The 16611-nt window shown below is 47.6% G+C and overlaps 1 protein-coding gene across 1 annotated transcript in view; it reads left to right on the top strand.

Annotated features, from left to right (window-relative positions):
• The window catches only part of crfa4 (cytokine receptor family, class I receptor 4), a 142780-nt gene that overhangs the window by 96581 nt on the left and 29588 nt on the right, over positions 1 to 16611 (top strand). Inside the window, 2 exon segments of the mRNA XM_086006068.1 lie at positions 2123 to 2282; positions 12617 to 12663. Coding sequence (XP_085862194.1) covers positions 2123 to 2282; positions 12617 to 12663 — 207 coding nt within the window.

The following is a 16611-nucleotide window of genomic DNA, read 5'->3' as shown; positions in this document are numbered from 1 at the left end:
TTTGAAGACCTGTCTGTCAGAGGACAGATGCATATGTTTGCGACTTTTCTATGCTCTCCCAGCCCTCTCCTCCTCCATGCTCCATAAACTTCAGCTCATCCAAAACTCTGCTGTTCATATCCTATCCCACACCATGTCCCGCTCACCTGTCACCCTAATATCTCTTTCCTTGAACCAGTGTACATTTTTTCCTATGCCTCTGTCAAGCACCTTGAGACATTTTTGTTATGTTAAAGTGCTATATAATTGCAAGTTACCATTGGTATAAACTGAATGATTAAAATAAGCACTATTTAAAAAAAATCAAGGCACTTTACTTTTGATCATTCTATCTTCCTCACCCTTTCTCTCTTATCTATTTATATTATCTTAACGTTTGTCTAATTATTATAAAAATTTCTCACATTTATTGGCCCTGAAATTACGGTCGGCGGCGTAGCTAAGGAGTATGCTACCAACCTCTGAAAGAAATCGGCACTTACCTGGTGCGAGGCCCCCTTCGAAAACTTGTGTTGTTTCACTGCAGAGTTGTGTGTAGCGTAGTGGCCCACGAATCCCAGGGGCACACTTTGTGTGTAAGCATACCTGGGATCACGTGGGGCGGTGCACCAATCAAGAAACAGAAATCTCCGATGCCCAACATCAATCAAATTTTAAATTCACATATTACACCATTTATCTGACTCATGGGATAACAGTGGTAGTCCATAATAATCAAGTGAACATGGTCGATTTATCCCTGGTTAAGCTCAGCACCTCATCACCCGCAATATGGAAATGCAGTGATTTTTTTTTCAATCTTCAATTAAATGCACTGAAATGACAGCCCTGCTTAACTTAACTTAAATCTTGCAGTTCTGAGGAAATTGATCGTGCCATGCAGTCAACCCCATTTACTGAACTTCATTGCCCTGATGTGCTGTAAAACATGCCATTTCAGCAAAGCATGTGGTAAAATAAACACAGATCCCTTTTTGAGCATTAAAGCTGCTGTTTTGATGCTTCACCCACATCCAACCCTCCCCTTACGCTGTGCAAACAGGCTCCTGCGCCTGTTTGCACCAGCCGTAAATTTTCCTGTGTAATTGCTGGGCAGTTGGTGGGCAATTAGTCCAACTCTGTGCCAGCAATGAGGATTTGACAGTGACAGCGAATGACCTGTCGAGTCAGAACTTGATAGATCGCAAGTTCGGTTTTCAGCACGTGCAATCCCGAACTTGCGGTCAATTTCAAAGGCGGTATGATGGCGTACTCTGGCACAGACATGATGGGCCAAATGGCCTCCTTCTGTGCTGTAAATTTCTGTGATTCTATGATACCCCGTCATACCGACTGCAAATTCTGCCCCATTAATTTTTTTCTTTAAAAATGTTTGAAACCTTTTACTTACTTGGTCCCCTCATCTGCATTGTTGGTTTGGGTTAACTCTTGATTTTATTATTTTTGCTTTGTGTGATTTATACTGTAAAGATTTTCCTTATCAACAGTGCTTTAGTGATATCTTTGCACATAAAACTGTATCTTGTTCACAAAGACTATTATGTTTTCCTTTAAAAGAAGCCAAGATGTGAAAGCATATTATTTCCTCACTGTCACACTCTCATCTACCATCTCTGATGTTAAAAAGCACATGAAGTCTCTCTATCTAATAGAGAAACCATATAAAATACTTCCTGTACCACATCCTTCACTGTAGCACACTTGTTCTATGGATCCCAAAAGTACTAGTACGCATATGATTTTAATGGCCAAAACTGTTCATGCATATAGCACTGGGGGAGGCAGACAATGTTTTGTGAGCTGAGTTAGCGGGAAGTCCTGTTCTTCAACAGCTTGACAGCAGATCTTGAAATATGATTGGTTCGGCTTCACAGATGATTGGCCTCAATAATGTGTGTCACTGAACCTGACCTTCAGTAACCTCGCAAGGCAAAGAGGGAATAGATGGAATGAATTATTTGCAGCTGCTCAGTCTGGACTAAACTATAATTTTCACGAAGGACAATTATGTTTTTAGACAGACTTTTAAAACAGAGGGCATGACCTCTTTAATCTTTTTATTAAAATGTTTAGAATTGTAAAAGAAAATTGAACTGAATGCTCTTTTACTTTTTTTTCCCAGATAAATGGACCTCTACAAGAAACAAAATTTGTGTTGTTTGATCTTAAACCTGGTGAATCATACCAGATCCAAGTTCGGTGCAAACCCCAATACTCAGGCCACTGGAGCTCATGGAGTTCATGGAGTGAGATAATCACTATACCGCCTGGACAAACTAAAGGTACAGGGGTAACAACAGAAAATGCTGGAAAAACTCAGCAGGTCAGGCAACATCCGTGGAGAGAAATTTGAGTTGACGTTTCGGGTTTGACCCTTCTTCAAAACTGGAGAGAAAAGGAACTAAATCGAAGGCAGGGCTGCGATCGGACAAAGGAATAAAAGAACCAAAAGAAGTAAAAGAGATTAGAAGCTAGACGAGATGGTAATAGGCTGGGATCTCGTCTAGCTTCTAATCTCTTTTACTTCTTTTGGTTCTTTTATTCCTTTGTCCGATCGCAGCCCTGCCTTCGATCTAGTTCCTTTTCTCTCCAGTTTTGAAGAAGGGTCAAACCCGAAACGTCAACTCAAATTTCTCTCCACGGATGTTGCCTGACCTGCTGAGTTTTTCCAGCATTTTCTGTTGTTATTTCGGATTTCCAACATCTGCAGTATTTTGCTATCGTAAAGGTACAGGGGCTTATTTCAATCCTTCTGTTCATTTTAAGCTGTAAATAGTCAGCTGTAAAGATGTTAGAAATAAAATTATGAAAATAGAAGGGGGAAAAAAAGTGAATGCAACCAATCAAATGTCAAATGTTCACTTTGTGCATAACAGAACTTCATCTCTCCCTCAACAAAAGTAGGGAGTTTGGCAAACAGTAAAGAGGACTGTAAAAAGCTGCAGGGGGAAATAGACAGGTTAAAGGGAAGGGCAGACAGGTAGCAGATGCAATTTAATGAGAGGTGGAAGGAAAAACAAGGCATACACTCAGTGGAAAGATGTTGAAGGATGTGGTTGAAGCAGATGCGTAGCATTCGGCAGAGACAGGTTAGTGGCTTCGAACTGGCTGACTTGAGGGACTCAAAAAGGAGCACAAATCTTGGAAGAAAGGAGCAGATTTGATTTAAGTTTGTGAGAATAGAAGGGTCCAGGATAGACTTTTTAAATGGGGGAGGTAATGACAGTTTTAGGAAGGGTGGCAGCAATGCTAGAAGAAAGGGAGAAGTTGCCTATGTCAGCAAGCACTAGACTCAGAGCAAGAAGAGTACAGTTGATAGCCAGAACTTTCAATAAATAAAGGTTGATTCACCAAATAAAGTCACTTCACACCTGTCTGTTCATCCCCACACACTCTCACAAAGTCTCTCATTTTCCAAGACTTCTGCCAATGTCCTTCATAAGACAAAAGTTTACATTTCCCCTGCCATCCTCCAACTCCCAAAATGTCAAAAGTAGACCCAGAAGTGAACTCACAACTCTGTGATCAAGCTGCCTACTTTAAACAACATTCACCAGGAAGTGACAATAAAGTCAATGATCCCTTACTGCAACTATTGCTTAACACCATGACTACCTTTTGCGCCAGCTACCTTATTTACCCTACTTCCGAATTTACTACTCCTTTAAACAGCTCCCTGATTGAGATGAGGTTAAGTGCTGGTGGCTGGGATTGTTCCCTGGGAGCTTTAGAGCGCTCAGGTGATTCCTTTCTCAGAGCTGCTGCTGTCCCAGAGGGAGCAGCTTCCGGCAGTCTGGCACTCGCAGTAACAAGGGGTGCTGGTCCCATATCTCAAGCTCTCTAATATAAAGGCACTGAGGAGACATTAAGTAAGTGCCACTGTCCAGAGAGACGGCGATATCTGTGCCCACTCCTTGCAGCCCACTGGAGCTGGGCACAAATTCTGAGGTGCCACTGGTCGGTGTCATCACAGACAGAATAGTCCTAATCAGGTATGGGAAGCTGTGTGAAAGTATCCTATTCATAGCACCTATTGCAGCACTGTTGTCCTTAGAAGCTCTGCCTGGTACCTTGATGCTACAGAAATCTTTTGTGCAGTCACAGTCTCCAGGACGTTTTGCAGGCCATGAGAAACTCCTGTACTGTGTGCAGATGCAGATAGCTACACCTTCCACTTATCCATCATCTCAACCATATGCATAAAAACCATTTCTACTGCTTCCACATAAGATCGGCACTCTCAAATAATTACTCTTTTGAAAACTGAACCCGTGAGATCTGTGTCCATTTCTCCCCCTCCATGTAGGAACGGCACTATCCCTCTCTTCCACTCCCAAGTCCTCATTCTCACCAGTGACTCACCCAGTTACAACTCTTCTGACTGTCTAACTAATTCCTCATAAGTTGGTGTCTCTGTGCTGGTGTTTATACAGGGAAGATGCCAGGATGGAGTTGTTGAATATGTGGCAGCAGTTGTGGATCTGAAAGTGCCCAGGTAGTCACCAGGGTGGCTGACCTCTTCCTCCTGGGAAATACAGAAGAGCTTATTTAGCTGCGCACACAATGATATTTGCCTTTGAAGAAATATTAAAGATAAACTATCAAATATATAATAACTTGGTTTAAGAAAGGAGACATTCATGCATTCCAGCAAAGTTTGAAAATTATTTGCAAAAACCATGGGGGAGATGAGGAGATTTTTTTTACTCAGCAAATTGTTATGAGCTGGAATGCACTGCCTGAAAGACTGGTGGAAGGAGATTCAATTACAACTTTCAAAAGGGAATTGGATATTAAGTATACCTAAAAAAGAAAAATTTGCAGTGCTATAGGAAAAGCACAGGGGAGTAGGATTAATTGGTAGCTCTTTCAGAGAGCCGGCACAGGCACCATGGGCTAGATTTTCAGTTGCTTGCGCCAGCAGTTAGCGCCTTAAGAGAAGTGATTTTCGGGCGCTATGCGTGTAGCGCCTGGGCGCAGTGCAGTTTGCGCCCCGCCCCAAATTAAGTTGCCTGTTAGCGCCGGCGCAAAGTTTAGCGGCCGCCCGGATGCGCGCGCAGAAAATGACGTCACATCCTCGTGCAACGCCCTTTGGCCGCCCCGAATCCAAACTTCAGTCGGACCGCCCCATTGTGCGCCTGGCGTCCAGAGCGTTTGTAAAATGGAACGCAACACACCCTGGGGAGTGCAAATTAAAGGGCACTCGTACAAAAGGCACTCTGCATGTGTTGTGTGGAAGTAAGCTGTGGTTGTTCTGAACGGTCTATTTATGTTTCCGGGCACCAACCAACCAATCAATCATTATTATTATTATTATTATTATTATTATTATTATTATTATTATTATTATTATTATTATTATTATTATTATTATTATTATTATTATTATTATTATTATTATTCCTCCTCCTCCTCCTCCTCCTCCTCCTCCTCCTCCTCCTCCTCCTCCTCCTCCTCCTCCTCCCCCCCAGACTTTGCATTTGAAAAAAAATACATGCACCCTTCCCCTTTAAGAGCTCACTGGCACCAGAGTGTCTGCCGTGCGCTGCGCCCGAGCTCGGGTGTTGCGCTCTCCACCGCCGGCTTAGCGCCTAAAGATACTAGTGGAACGCCTCTTTTAGCGCTCCACCAACCTCTTAGGGCGAAGCCACTGAATTTCCGGCAACGGGGCGCTACTTTGGGGCGGGCGATAACTTCGGGCGCGCGCTAAGCTTAGCGCCCCAAAACTGTCTATACTGAAAATCTAGCCCCTAGAGTCAAATGTCCTCCTGCTGTGCTGTATGATTCTATGGGGGGAAAATTGGCTCGCGCCCTCTTTGGGGCGATAACTTTGCCGGGGTGGTACTTGTAGCACCCCAAAAAAGTTAGTGCCCCCGTGCCCGAATTTCAATGGTAGCGCCCCAAGCAGGAGGCGGGACACTACTGGAAGCGCTCCCCCTCTCTCTTGGGCGCTCCCATTGAATATCGTGGCGCTACGTGTCGGCATGTAGCGCCGCGGTACTACAGGCCTCCCTCCCCTGATAAAAGGGGAGGGGCCTAGCGGGGTCCTGCTGGACCACAGGGGAGCGGGGTGCCGGCAAAAGAGCCCGGCACTCAAGAGGGCTCGCGGCCGGCACCCCGCAGGAGGAGGCCAGAGGGGGCAGGTGCTGGCAGGAGGCCCAAAAAAAATGGCCGCCCAGCACCTGCCCTTTAATTATCGCCACCCGGCCGCAAAAATGCCACCCTGACCCTGTTGGACATAGCGTCCGACGTTAGGTCAGGGGGTGCGAGCCAAGTTTGCGGTCGGGATGCTGCGCACAGCGATTACATCATCGCCAGCGGCCCAGCACTACAGGGTGCTACCGCCGCCGCTAACCTCTTGCTGAATTCTTCGGGAGGCGTTAGCGGCGCAGTGCCCGGGTGCGTTTGCTTTGCGCCTCGTTAGTGCCCCTTCGGGCGCTAATGGGAGGTGCAAAGCAACCGAATTTTTTCCCCATGACTAAATGTTACAAGATAGTGCTCCTAGTATGATGCCTCACTCAGTGGGAGGACAGATTGGACAATTGAGCAATGAGTCCAGTTTGCCCAATTTATAGACTGAATTTTGCCAGCGCTCAAAGGGTGAGTTTGGAGGCGGGTCCTCTGTCAAAATCAAAAAGATTGACAACGGGGCAGTATCCTGCTCTAAACCCGCCTCCTTGTGAGTTTCCCTAGTGCTGGCTCTGTCTGCGCTTTGCAGACACGACACTAAGTGGCGGGTCAGACAATTGAGATAGTTAAGAGGGTGTTTAAAGCAATTTAAGCAGCATTGTACCAGGTACAAACCATTTTCCCGAGTTTTCCACGAGGTTCACGTCGCTTGGGGATCACGCCAGGTAAGTATGTCGGGTTCTGAACAATTCTCCATTTCTTTGAATAGGTGACAGCTGCAAAAGTGATATAAAAGCTACCATTCACAGCTGGTCAGTTTCCAATCTCAGAAGCTGGAGACTTCAGGATTTGAAATACACTTTTCAGCTTTATGGAGGTTTGAAGTGTTTGGAGCACTTTCCATTCAGTGTCACCTTCTTGGAGCAACCTCTCTCACCATTGACAGATCGCTTCTGTCATCTCAACCTCACCTGCCATCTATTCCAGCAACATTGGTGCCCTTAAAAAAATCTCACCTTGGTCCTCAGAACCCCACAACGATCAGCCCCAACACCAACATCACCGGGCATACCAGCATCATCAACAACTGAGGTGCTGCAAACACTGACAAGCACTGCACAAAGGTGCACGGCTGCACCCAGGCTCTCCCATGGCCAGATTTACTTCACTTGGCTGCCACATGATTGGACAAGGATGAGGGTGAGTGTGAGGGGTGGCTAGTGAGATGGGGACGTGATAATGTAGATAGAGAGGGATGGGTGGAGATGCAAGGTAAGTTGGTGTAAGTAAGGATGTGCAGGAGTAAAGTAGGGAAGGCAGAGGGATGGGGATGTGATGAGTGGTACAGCAGGATGAGGTTGAGTGGGGCTTTGCAGTAACGTTTCGTGATCTACTGAGATCATTGAAAGGTTTGTGCCACTGCAGCCAGGTACTCCTGACGACATCCCTGCTTGTGTCCTCCAGTGCAATGTGCAACCAGGCTGTGTTGGTCTCCTGGGGAGGTCTCTTCTGCCCATTGGAAGGGAAGAGAACCTCCCTGCGTGCTGTGACTCCCTCCATAAGCATATGGAGGGAGTCATGGGAGAGCCTGGGTGCAGCCGTGCACCTTTGTGCAGTGCTTGTCAGTGTTTGCAGCACCTCAATGCTGTGGAACACTGACAGCAGAACTGTCAAAATCAATTTGGACATGGCCCCTTTAAGGAAACCGGCTGATGATGCGTCATCAAATGACGTCATCAGATCCGCTTCCTTTTAATTGGCCGGGAACCTCGCAGGGCGGGCTTAACAAGCCCTATTAATGTAAAATCTTGTTGGAGGCTGGTATCGAGACAGATGTGAGGTCCCCACACCCCACAGATGTCGCCCGCCACGGACTCACCGAGGTTGGAAAAATCCAGCCCACTGGAACTTTCAATCTCCTGACTATTCATTCTTATGACCAAACATTTGGGAACACCATAAATTGGGTGCACTAATTTCAATGCCTAATCGTCCAATCTGTCTTTGCATCAAGTGAGGTTCCATACTGGGGTTAGATGAAGAAGGGTGGGAGGAGGCTCATGTGGAGCATAAGCGTTGGCAGAGACCAGTTGGGCTGAATGGCCCATTTCTGTGCTGTAGACTCTATGGCCGCGATTTCACCTACCTGGGTGGGGTGAAGGCGGGAGATGGCGACGGTGGGTGACGAACCCGCTCCTGCGGCGATCTCAGCCAAAAATAAGAATTTACCATTAAGGGCCTTGTTAGGCCGCCCTGCGCATTTCCCGTTCCAATTAATGGGAGTGGATCCGGTGATGTCACTAGATGACGCATTTCTTGCCGGTATATTTAAAGGGGCTATGACCCCATTTGCTGACAGTTGGACTTTCTTTCGTGAAGCTTGTGTTAGTGAGTGGAGGTCTGTACCATGACGTCTGAAAGGCAGAGATCTGCTCCTCGTTTCAACGATGAGTCCTGCCAGCATCTTGTTGAGGGAGTGAGGGCACGTAGGGAGGTTCTCTTCCCTGCAGATGGCAGGAAGCGGCCTCCTCAACAGACTAAATCAGCATGGCTTAGTATAGCCGAAGAGATAACGTGAATTCAGTAGTGTGTCGCACCCGGGTACAGTGCAGGAAAAGGTTTAATGATCTTCTAAGATCAGGAAAAGTAAGTATATACCTACACTTTCCTTAATGATGCTGTGCCTGTCATCACATCCCCACCATTGTGCATTGCCAGCCATACACCTGCACAAAGTTATTCAGCCCCAGATCCCTTAGACCTTCATCCATCCGTCTCTCTCTATTTGCATTATAAGGTCCCCATCTTAGTTTCCCCCACTCACACTCAGCATCATCGTTATGCAATGAAAGCAAGTAACAGCACAAAAGGAGGCAACTTGGTATCGCCAAGCCACTCCATCAAAGTCTCCCTGTGAAGCTGTATGCCATTCCATAAATGATGGTCATTCCATCAGTCTCTTTAAACCTTCTCTTCTTTGCCTCTTTGCAGGAAAAGATTGCCCACAATAAGAGGGAGTGGGTGAGAACGGGAGGAGGCCCTCAGTCCATCTTTCATTTGTCAAGCACAGAGGGGGCAGCACTCGATATTGCTGGTGTGGTGGAGGTTCCGGAAGTGGGGGATGGAGAGAGAGGCTCAATAGAAGAAGCTGGTGACAATTATTATCCATACAGTTGCATGCCTTTCATCAGCCACTCATATGGGGTGGTATGTGATCAGAAAATTAATGGTGATGATGTGTATAATGGTATGTGTCTGCATGTAAGATGTCATATATTTAAATCATGTCTTTACTCTCCAACAGGTCCATCAGGAGACCCCCTGCCCCCATTGTCCAAGAGCAAGAGGAACAAGACTCCTCAGAGGAGCCTTCTGCCTCTGAGGGCGCAGCGTCACCTCACAGAACGCAAACCAGCACCAGCGCAGATACGCACACCTCGGTGAGGCCATCGCGAGATAGAGTAGTGTTGTCACCTAATGTCTCACACATCACAAGTGAGCAAGAGCAGATGGTGGAGACAGTGACAGCAGTGGAAACTCCTCATCGGAGGGCGCAGGAGTCTTCCAGCTCTGCTCGGCTCCATGCAGACGCTGAGCCTCGGGGGCCATTCAAGAAGAGGGCGATCCTGGAGCTGAAGGAACAAGTGCAGGAGGCTCTGATTGGTTTTGCAACTGCGCTGACTACGAGTCTGCAGAGAATGGAGGAGTCCATCTCCAACATGAGTAGCACCGTGTCACAGTCACTGGCATCTATAGCTTCCTCGATGGATAGGATGGCTACCTGCATGGAGGAATCACAGCGCCAGTGTAATGACAACATGGCTTCTCTTCTATATAGATGGGCATCTATGGAGGATAGATGGGCATCTATGGAGGATAGATGGGCATCTATGGAGGATAGATGGGCATCTATGGAGGAGAGAAACCAGAGGCTCATAGATGTCCTTTCCAGGAGGGATGTCAGTATAGACGTGGGCTCTAATGTCCGCACTGAGGTGCAGCAAGGTGCTCTCCAGCTTCTTGCTAGCAGGGAAGTGCTGGTGTCACATGAGAGGGATGATGGTTGGAGGGGACATGGAAGTGGGGGCTCCGCTCCAAGCGCTCCAACTTCCACCCCCTTGCCAGTCCCTCAGTCAGTGCCACAGATGCCTCCCTGGAGAGTGAGCCTGTCCCTGCAATTGCAGGAGGAGTAGACTTTGGCCGGGCCCCAAAACCCAGAGGACAACTGCCAAAGGCATCTAAGCAGATGCAGCAGGGAGGTGAGGAGGCAGCCTCTACCTCAGCTGAAGCCACAGGAGTAGCACCACGAAGAAGCACCCAAAAAAGAAAGATCCCACACAAATAGTCACAAAGGTTTTCACTCGGGTGTGTTTATCAGTATCATTAAGATGGTTGTAAAAATATAGAGCTCTGTAATTAAATCATTTAATTCTCTCACTTTGCAGTCGCATCCAGATGTGTGGGATAGAATGGAGGTGGCAGAGTGTATGGTCATGACTGATTGGACATGCAGCAATGGTGCTGATGATGAAAGTAAGGAAGTAGTCATTGATTGAATGGTTTGAGTTGCTGGTGTGGGATGATGCCAACACGTGGACGTCTGTACCAGGCAAATGTGTGACATCCACAAAGTTACTGGAACCTGGTATTTATGAGGGCATCCCTGGTGTTACGACCAGCAACGTTCTCATGCACTGGTCTTAATGGCTCTGCTGGCTCCTCCAGCTCTTCCTCGTCGGCGTTGCCAACCTCATGTTGCTCCTCCTCCTCCTCCTCCAGTGAGGCTCTGCGCCATCTTCATCATCTAGCGCCAGTCCTCACTACTGAACGATGTTGTGAAGGGCGTAGCCAATCACAACTGTTCTCGATACCCTGGCAGGTGCACACTGAAGGCCCCCTCCAGATTTGTCCAGGCACCTGAACCACATTTTAAGCAACCCTATAGTTTGCTTGCTGATTGTTCTCATGGAGATGAGGCTCTGATTATACCTTCCATCAGCCTTATTCGCTGGCCTCCTCAAAGGTGTCATCAGCCATGTCTTGAGGGGCTAGCCCTAGTCCCCAAGCAGCCAACCTGAAAGACTGGTTGGCGGTTCGAACAGCTGGGGGACGGTGGAGTGGCGCAGGATGTACAAATCATGGCAGCTGCCAGGGAACTTGGCGCACACCTGTATGATGATTTTATTGCAGTTGCACACCAGCTGAACGTTTAGGGAGTGTAAACCCTTGCGGGTCACAAAAGCTCTCGGATTGTGATGGAGTGCCCTGATCGTCACATGTGTGCAGTCAATCACTCCCTGCACCCGTGGGAAGCCAGCCAGAGTGGCGAAGCTGATCACCCGCTCAGTCACACTGGCTTGATGAGTGGTAAACTTTATATTTGCCCAACTTGTTAAATAGGGCATCAGTGACCTGTGTGATGCATCTGTGTGCGACAGACTGGGAAATGCCGCTAATGTCTGCGGCAGATGTCTGGAAGAAGTTGAGGGCAAGGGTGACTTTGACAGCCACTGGCAATGGCTGTTCACCCCTTCCTCTGGGCTGCAGGTCTTCCTCCAGCAATGCAGAAAGGTCGGTGACCACCTGGTGCAATAGCCTGAGTTTCTGTCGGCACTGCTGCTCTGTCATGTTTAGGTAGCTCATCCTCTGCCTATAGACCCTGTGCTGGGGGGTAATGCCTCCAGCACGGTGCATCCCTGCGCTGATGCCCTCCACCCTGTGCAGCATGAGATGGTTGAGGAGAAGCTTGGCGCTCTTGTTGTTGCTGCTGCTGGTGTGGCTGGTTCTGCTGTTCCTGCAGCTGTTCCTCATCAGACTCGGAGGGCCAAGACGAGAGAGCATAAATCATGCCCATTTTGATTGTTGATATGCCAGATCCAGTTGAGTTGACAGAAGCAATCTGACACTGGTCAGAAATTTTCTTCAAAGAAGGTTACAGTGAATATAGAGTTCACTACAAACAATTCTAAAGTGTATGAGGCTGAAAAGACTCTTCCTAACACTGAAGGCTGCAACTTCTGACATTGGAAAGTGAACAGCTGTAAAATGGTAGCTTTTATACCACTTTTGCAGCTGTCACCTATTGAAAGCAATGGAGAGTCTTTGAGAACCCGACTCCACTTACCTGGCGTGCTCCCCGAGGGACGACAAACTCATCAGAAAGATGGTAAAATTGTAAGTGCCTGCTTTTAATCCTCTTAAACAGCTTTAAACGACCTGTTAAGTACTTAATTAACTGACCTGCCGCTTGGTGTTGGGTCTGCGATACACAGGCAGACCCGACAGTTGAGAAACTTACACGGAGGTGGGTTCAGAGCGGACTTCCGCCCCGCTGTCAATCAGGGCCATTTTGACAGCGGGCCCGCCTCCAAGCCCGCACTCACAGGGCTGGGAAGATTCCGGTCTATGTAATACTAACTCATAATATTTACCTCATAGACACAAAAAGTAATAACTGTCTAAAAATGTTTAACTTTTTGCTATGCAGAGATTAAAGTGCCGTTGGGTCTGATAGCCAGCTTCATTATACTGATTGTGCTGCCTTCCTTTAGGAATTTATGTTAGTTTTCCAGTTAATTCAGGGGTTTGAGTAATTTGGGTCGATTTCCATTGTGTGCCGCCACCTAGTGGATATTTGGTACCTAGCAAGTGCAGTAAAGCGCAGTAAAGTGCAGTAAAGCGCAGTAAAGTGCAGTAAAGCACAGTAAAGTGCAGTAAAGTAAACTACTGTATATCACAGATCTGCAGCCACACATGGTCTGGGAAGTTATATTCTTGTCACGCTCCAGCCTTGGACACTATTTGTCTGTATGTACTTGAGAATGTTATAGATGATTAGTGTACACTATATTTTGCAGAAAATGTTTAGTTTGTAACTTTTCTCTGTAAGCAAACTTACACAGCTAGCCGTGAAGTGCTCGCTCTCTGTCTAGCTGGTTAACTTGTAGCTGTATTTTGATGCACTATGTACAGGGCTAATTTAAAGAGAATGCCTTTCAGTTTGCTAAATGTATATTCACAGTAAGCTGTGTTTCCACGTGTTTTGGTAAGTTACATGCCAAATGTACTGTGTTGCTCAGGCGTACCTAAATTTGTGTATGCATATCAGTTATGTGCTTGTATACTAACGTGTGCTTCCATTTCTGTATTGTATTTCAGTTTCACAATAAGAATCTTTCAGTAAAGTTTACAAGAAAAGTCAAGCCTTGTGATTTTTATGGGAAGATATCAAGTTGTTAGCTACCTGTCTAGCTCTGCATAGGAACGCGCTGCAAGGGCAGAAAAGTGAAAAGACAACAGCACAGCAGGCTCAAGCACAAGAAGATACCACTCAGCTACCATGAGTCTACGCTCAGGAAGACAATATACCATAGAGGACGTCGACCAGCCAACCGAGAAGCATGAGCCTCTTCGAGCAAATGATGCCAAGTCACAGTCCTCTAAAGCATCCTCTAGATCATCTCGGCGGTCCAGCAGACTGTCATCATCGACAGCTTCTGCAGCCGCCAAAGCACATGCCAAGGCAAAAGCTGCCCAGGCTCAATTGTCCTTCACTGAAAAAGAAGCTAGTGTGATGAAGCAGAGAGTTGACCTCGACGCCAGTCTCCACATTCTCCAAAGCCAGAGAGCTGCCGCTGCCGCTGAAGCTGAAGCTGCAGCTTATGAAGAAGGTGAGGAGAACGAAGGCGGGGAGCACAGCCATGAAGCATATGTTCTAGAACAGCCCCTCAGTCTAGTGCAACGTACAAGTGAGTATGTCCAACAACACTCCAAATTGTTCTTCAAGGAAACATCCAGGTATCTCGACGCAGAACCAGCTACTCACCACAGTAACAAACAGCCTGTTTTCAGAGACACTGAGCTTAAAATAGAAGAAACAAGTAGGACTTACCTGCAGAGACCTCCACAGCACTCGGCCAATCCAGCCAAGCAGTCCTCACCCGAGCCAGAAGGTGCACAAGACCTCGCTAGGCACCTCATCCGCCGAGAATTGTTAAGTTCAGGTCTTCTAGAATTTGATGACCGTCCTGAAAATTATTGGTCATGGAAAGCGTCCTTCCTGACTACCACCAAGGACTTGAATCTGTCAGCCAGAGAAGAACTACATTTGATGGCAAGGTGGCTCGGAGCTGAGTCGTCAGAACAGGCGAGGAGAATTCGCTCAGCGCACATCCGCAATCCCACAGCAGGCCTCAACCTGGTTTGGCAACGTCTCAAAGACTGTTATGGGACACCAGAAGTCATTGAACACGCACTGCTTAAGAAGATTGAGGACTTTCCGAAGCTAACTAACAAAGATAATGTCGAGCTTCGAGAACTGGGTGACATTCTCCTCGAACTGGAGTGTGCTAAGGGAGAAGGTTACCTGACAGGCCTCTCGTATTTGGATACAGCTCGTGGGGTAAACCCAATAGTGGAAAAGCTCCCCTACAACCTTCAAGAGAAATGGATAGCTAAGGGATCCAAATACAAGGAGGACTACGGAGTAGCATTTCCCCCCTTCTCTCTCTTCTCCAGGTTTGTCCAACAACAGGCAAAGGTGAGGAATGATCCAAGTTTCACTTTCTCCACCTCCAGCAGTTACGCTCCTTCGAGAACAGAGAAACCCACAAAGTACAGCAACAAAGCCTCTGTGAGCGTGCACAAAACAAATGTTCCAGCCGAACCCTCAGTCAACCAATCCAGTTCTGCTGGGAATAAAGTGGATGACCCAGATCGTCAGTGTCCAATACACAAGAAGCCCCACCCACTCAAAAAGTGTCGAAGCTTTAGAGGCAAGCCTGTTGATGAGCGCAAATCATACCTGAAAGAGAATTGCATCTGCTTCAGGTGTTGTGGGTCGACTATGCACATGGCAAAAGACTGCAAGGCGACAATCAAGTGCTTCGAGTGCAACAGTGAAAAACACATCACAGCCCTGCATCCAGGTCCTCCTCCTTCGACCACCGAGAGTGCTGCGGTTGACAAAGAGGATAGCGGGGAGCAAAGCGAAAGCGCATCTTCTTCAGTCACCTCCAAGTGTACAGAGGTTTGTGGAAATGCAAGCAGCCCACGCTCATGCTCCAAAATCTGCTTGGTTAAAGCATATCCTGCAGGGAGAAAGGAGAAGGCAATCAAGATGTACGCAGTGCTTGATGAGCAAAGTAACAAGTCTCTAGCGAAGACAGAATTCTTCAATCTCTTTGAAGTCAAGGCCAGCGCAGCTCCGTACATGCTAAAAACCTGTTCAGGGACAACAGAGACTACGGGTAGGAGAGTTGGCAACTTCATGATCGAATCCATGGATGGGAAACTACAGCTTCCCCTCCCCACCTTAATTGAGTGTGACATGATGCCAGATGATAGGACGGAAATTCCCTCCCCAGAGGTCGCACGCCATCAGCCCCACCTACAGCCAGTTGCCAACAAGATTCCAGCTGTGGACCCGGACGCTCCAATCCTCCTGCTCTTGGGAAGAGACATCTTAAGGGTGCACAAGGTGCGTGAGCAAATCAACGGGCCCCACAATGCTCCTTATGCGCAGCGACTTGACCTGGGATGGGTCCTCGTGGGTGGAGTTTGCCTGGGAACAGTCCACAAACCAGCGGATGTCAGCGTCTATAAAACAAACATGTTGCACAACGGTCGCACACCCTTTCTCAGCCCATGCCCAAACAGGATCCAGGTAAAGGAAGACTACGATGGCATGACGCAGCATCATAGGTCAACCTCCTCTGCCTGTGAGGAAGAGGCAGGCCTCACTGTGAGCACAGACAGCCTAGGATGCTCAGTGTTTGAAAGGTCCAAGGATGATGACAAGCCAGCACTATCCATGGACGACAAAGCTTTCCTAACCATTAATGCCCTGAGGAGGTTTTTCTCAATCTGTGATCCAGCCAAACTTCTCCGCTCCGACAGAGGGACTAACTTCGTGGGTGCCTGTAAGGACATCCACACGGATGATGCAGCAGTAAGAAGCTACCTCCAAAAGAAAGGATGCACGTGGGTGTTTAACCCCCCGCATTCATCCCACATGGGCGGTTCATGGGAGAGGCTCATCGGTGTTGCCAGGCGTATTCTGGATGCTATGCTGCTTCGGACGGGACCCACTCATCTCACACACGATGTCTTGAGCACTCTCATGGCTTGAAGTCATGGCGATCATGAAGGCAAGACCCCTGGTGCCGGTGTCCACCGACCCAGACATGCCTGCAGTCCTCACCCCAGCGATGCTCCTGACTCAAAAGATGAGTGCTATTTCAGCCCCCTCTGGAAACTTCGACATGGCTGAGCTGCACGGGAAGCAGTGGAAGCAAGTCCAGTGTCTTGCAGACACTTTTTGGAAGAGATGGAGAGGAGAGTATTTGTCCACCCTACAGAGCCGTAGGAAATGGACAGAAGACAAGCCAAATGTCAAAGTGGGAGATGTTGTCTTGCTGAAAGACAGCCAAGCACACAGAAATGAATGGCCAGTGGGACTGGTTGTCAAAACTCTGCCGAGCA

This window comes from Somniosus microcephalus, chromosome 14 (assembly GCF_052327205.1).
Source record: "Somniosus microcephalus isolate GS21.2 chromosome 14, FLI_Smic_1.0, whole genome shotgun sequence".
In the NCBI taxonomy this organism is placed as follows: domain Eukaryota; kingdom Metazoa; phylum Chordata; class Chondrichthyes; order Squaliformes; family Somniosidae; genus Somniosus; species Somniosus microcephalus.
Note: the sequence above shows the minus strand (reverse complement) of the source record. Positions and strands in the feature narration are given on the sequence as shown.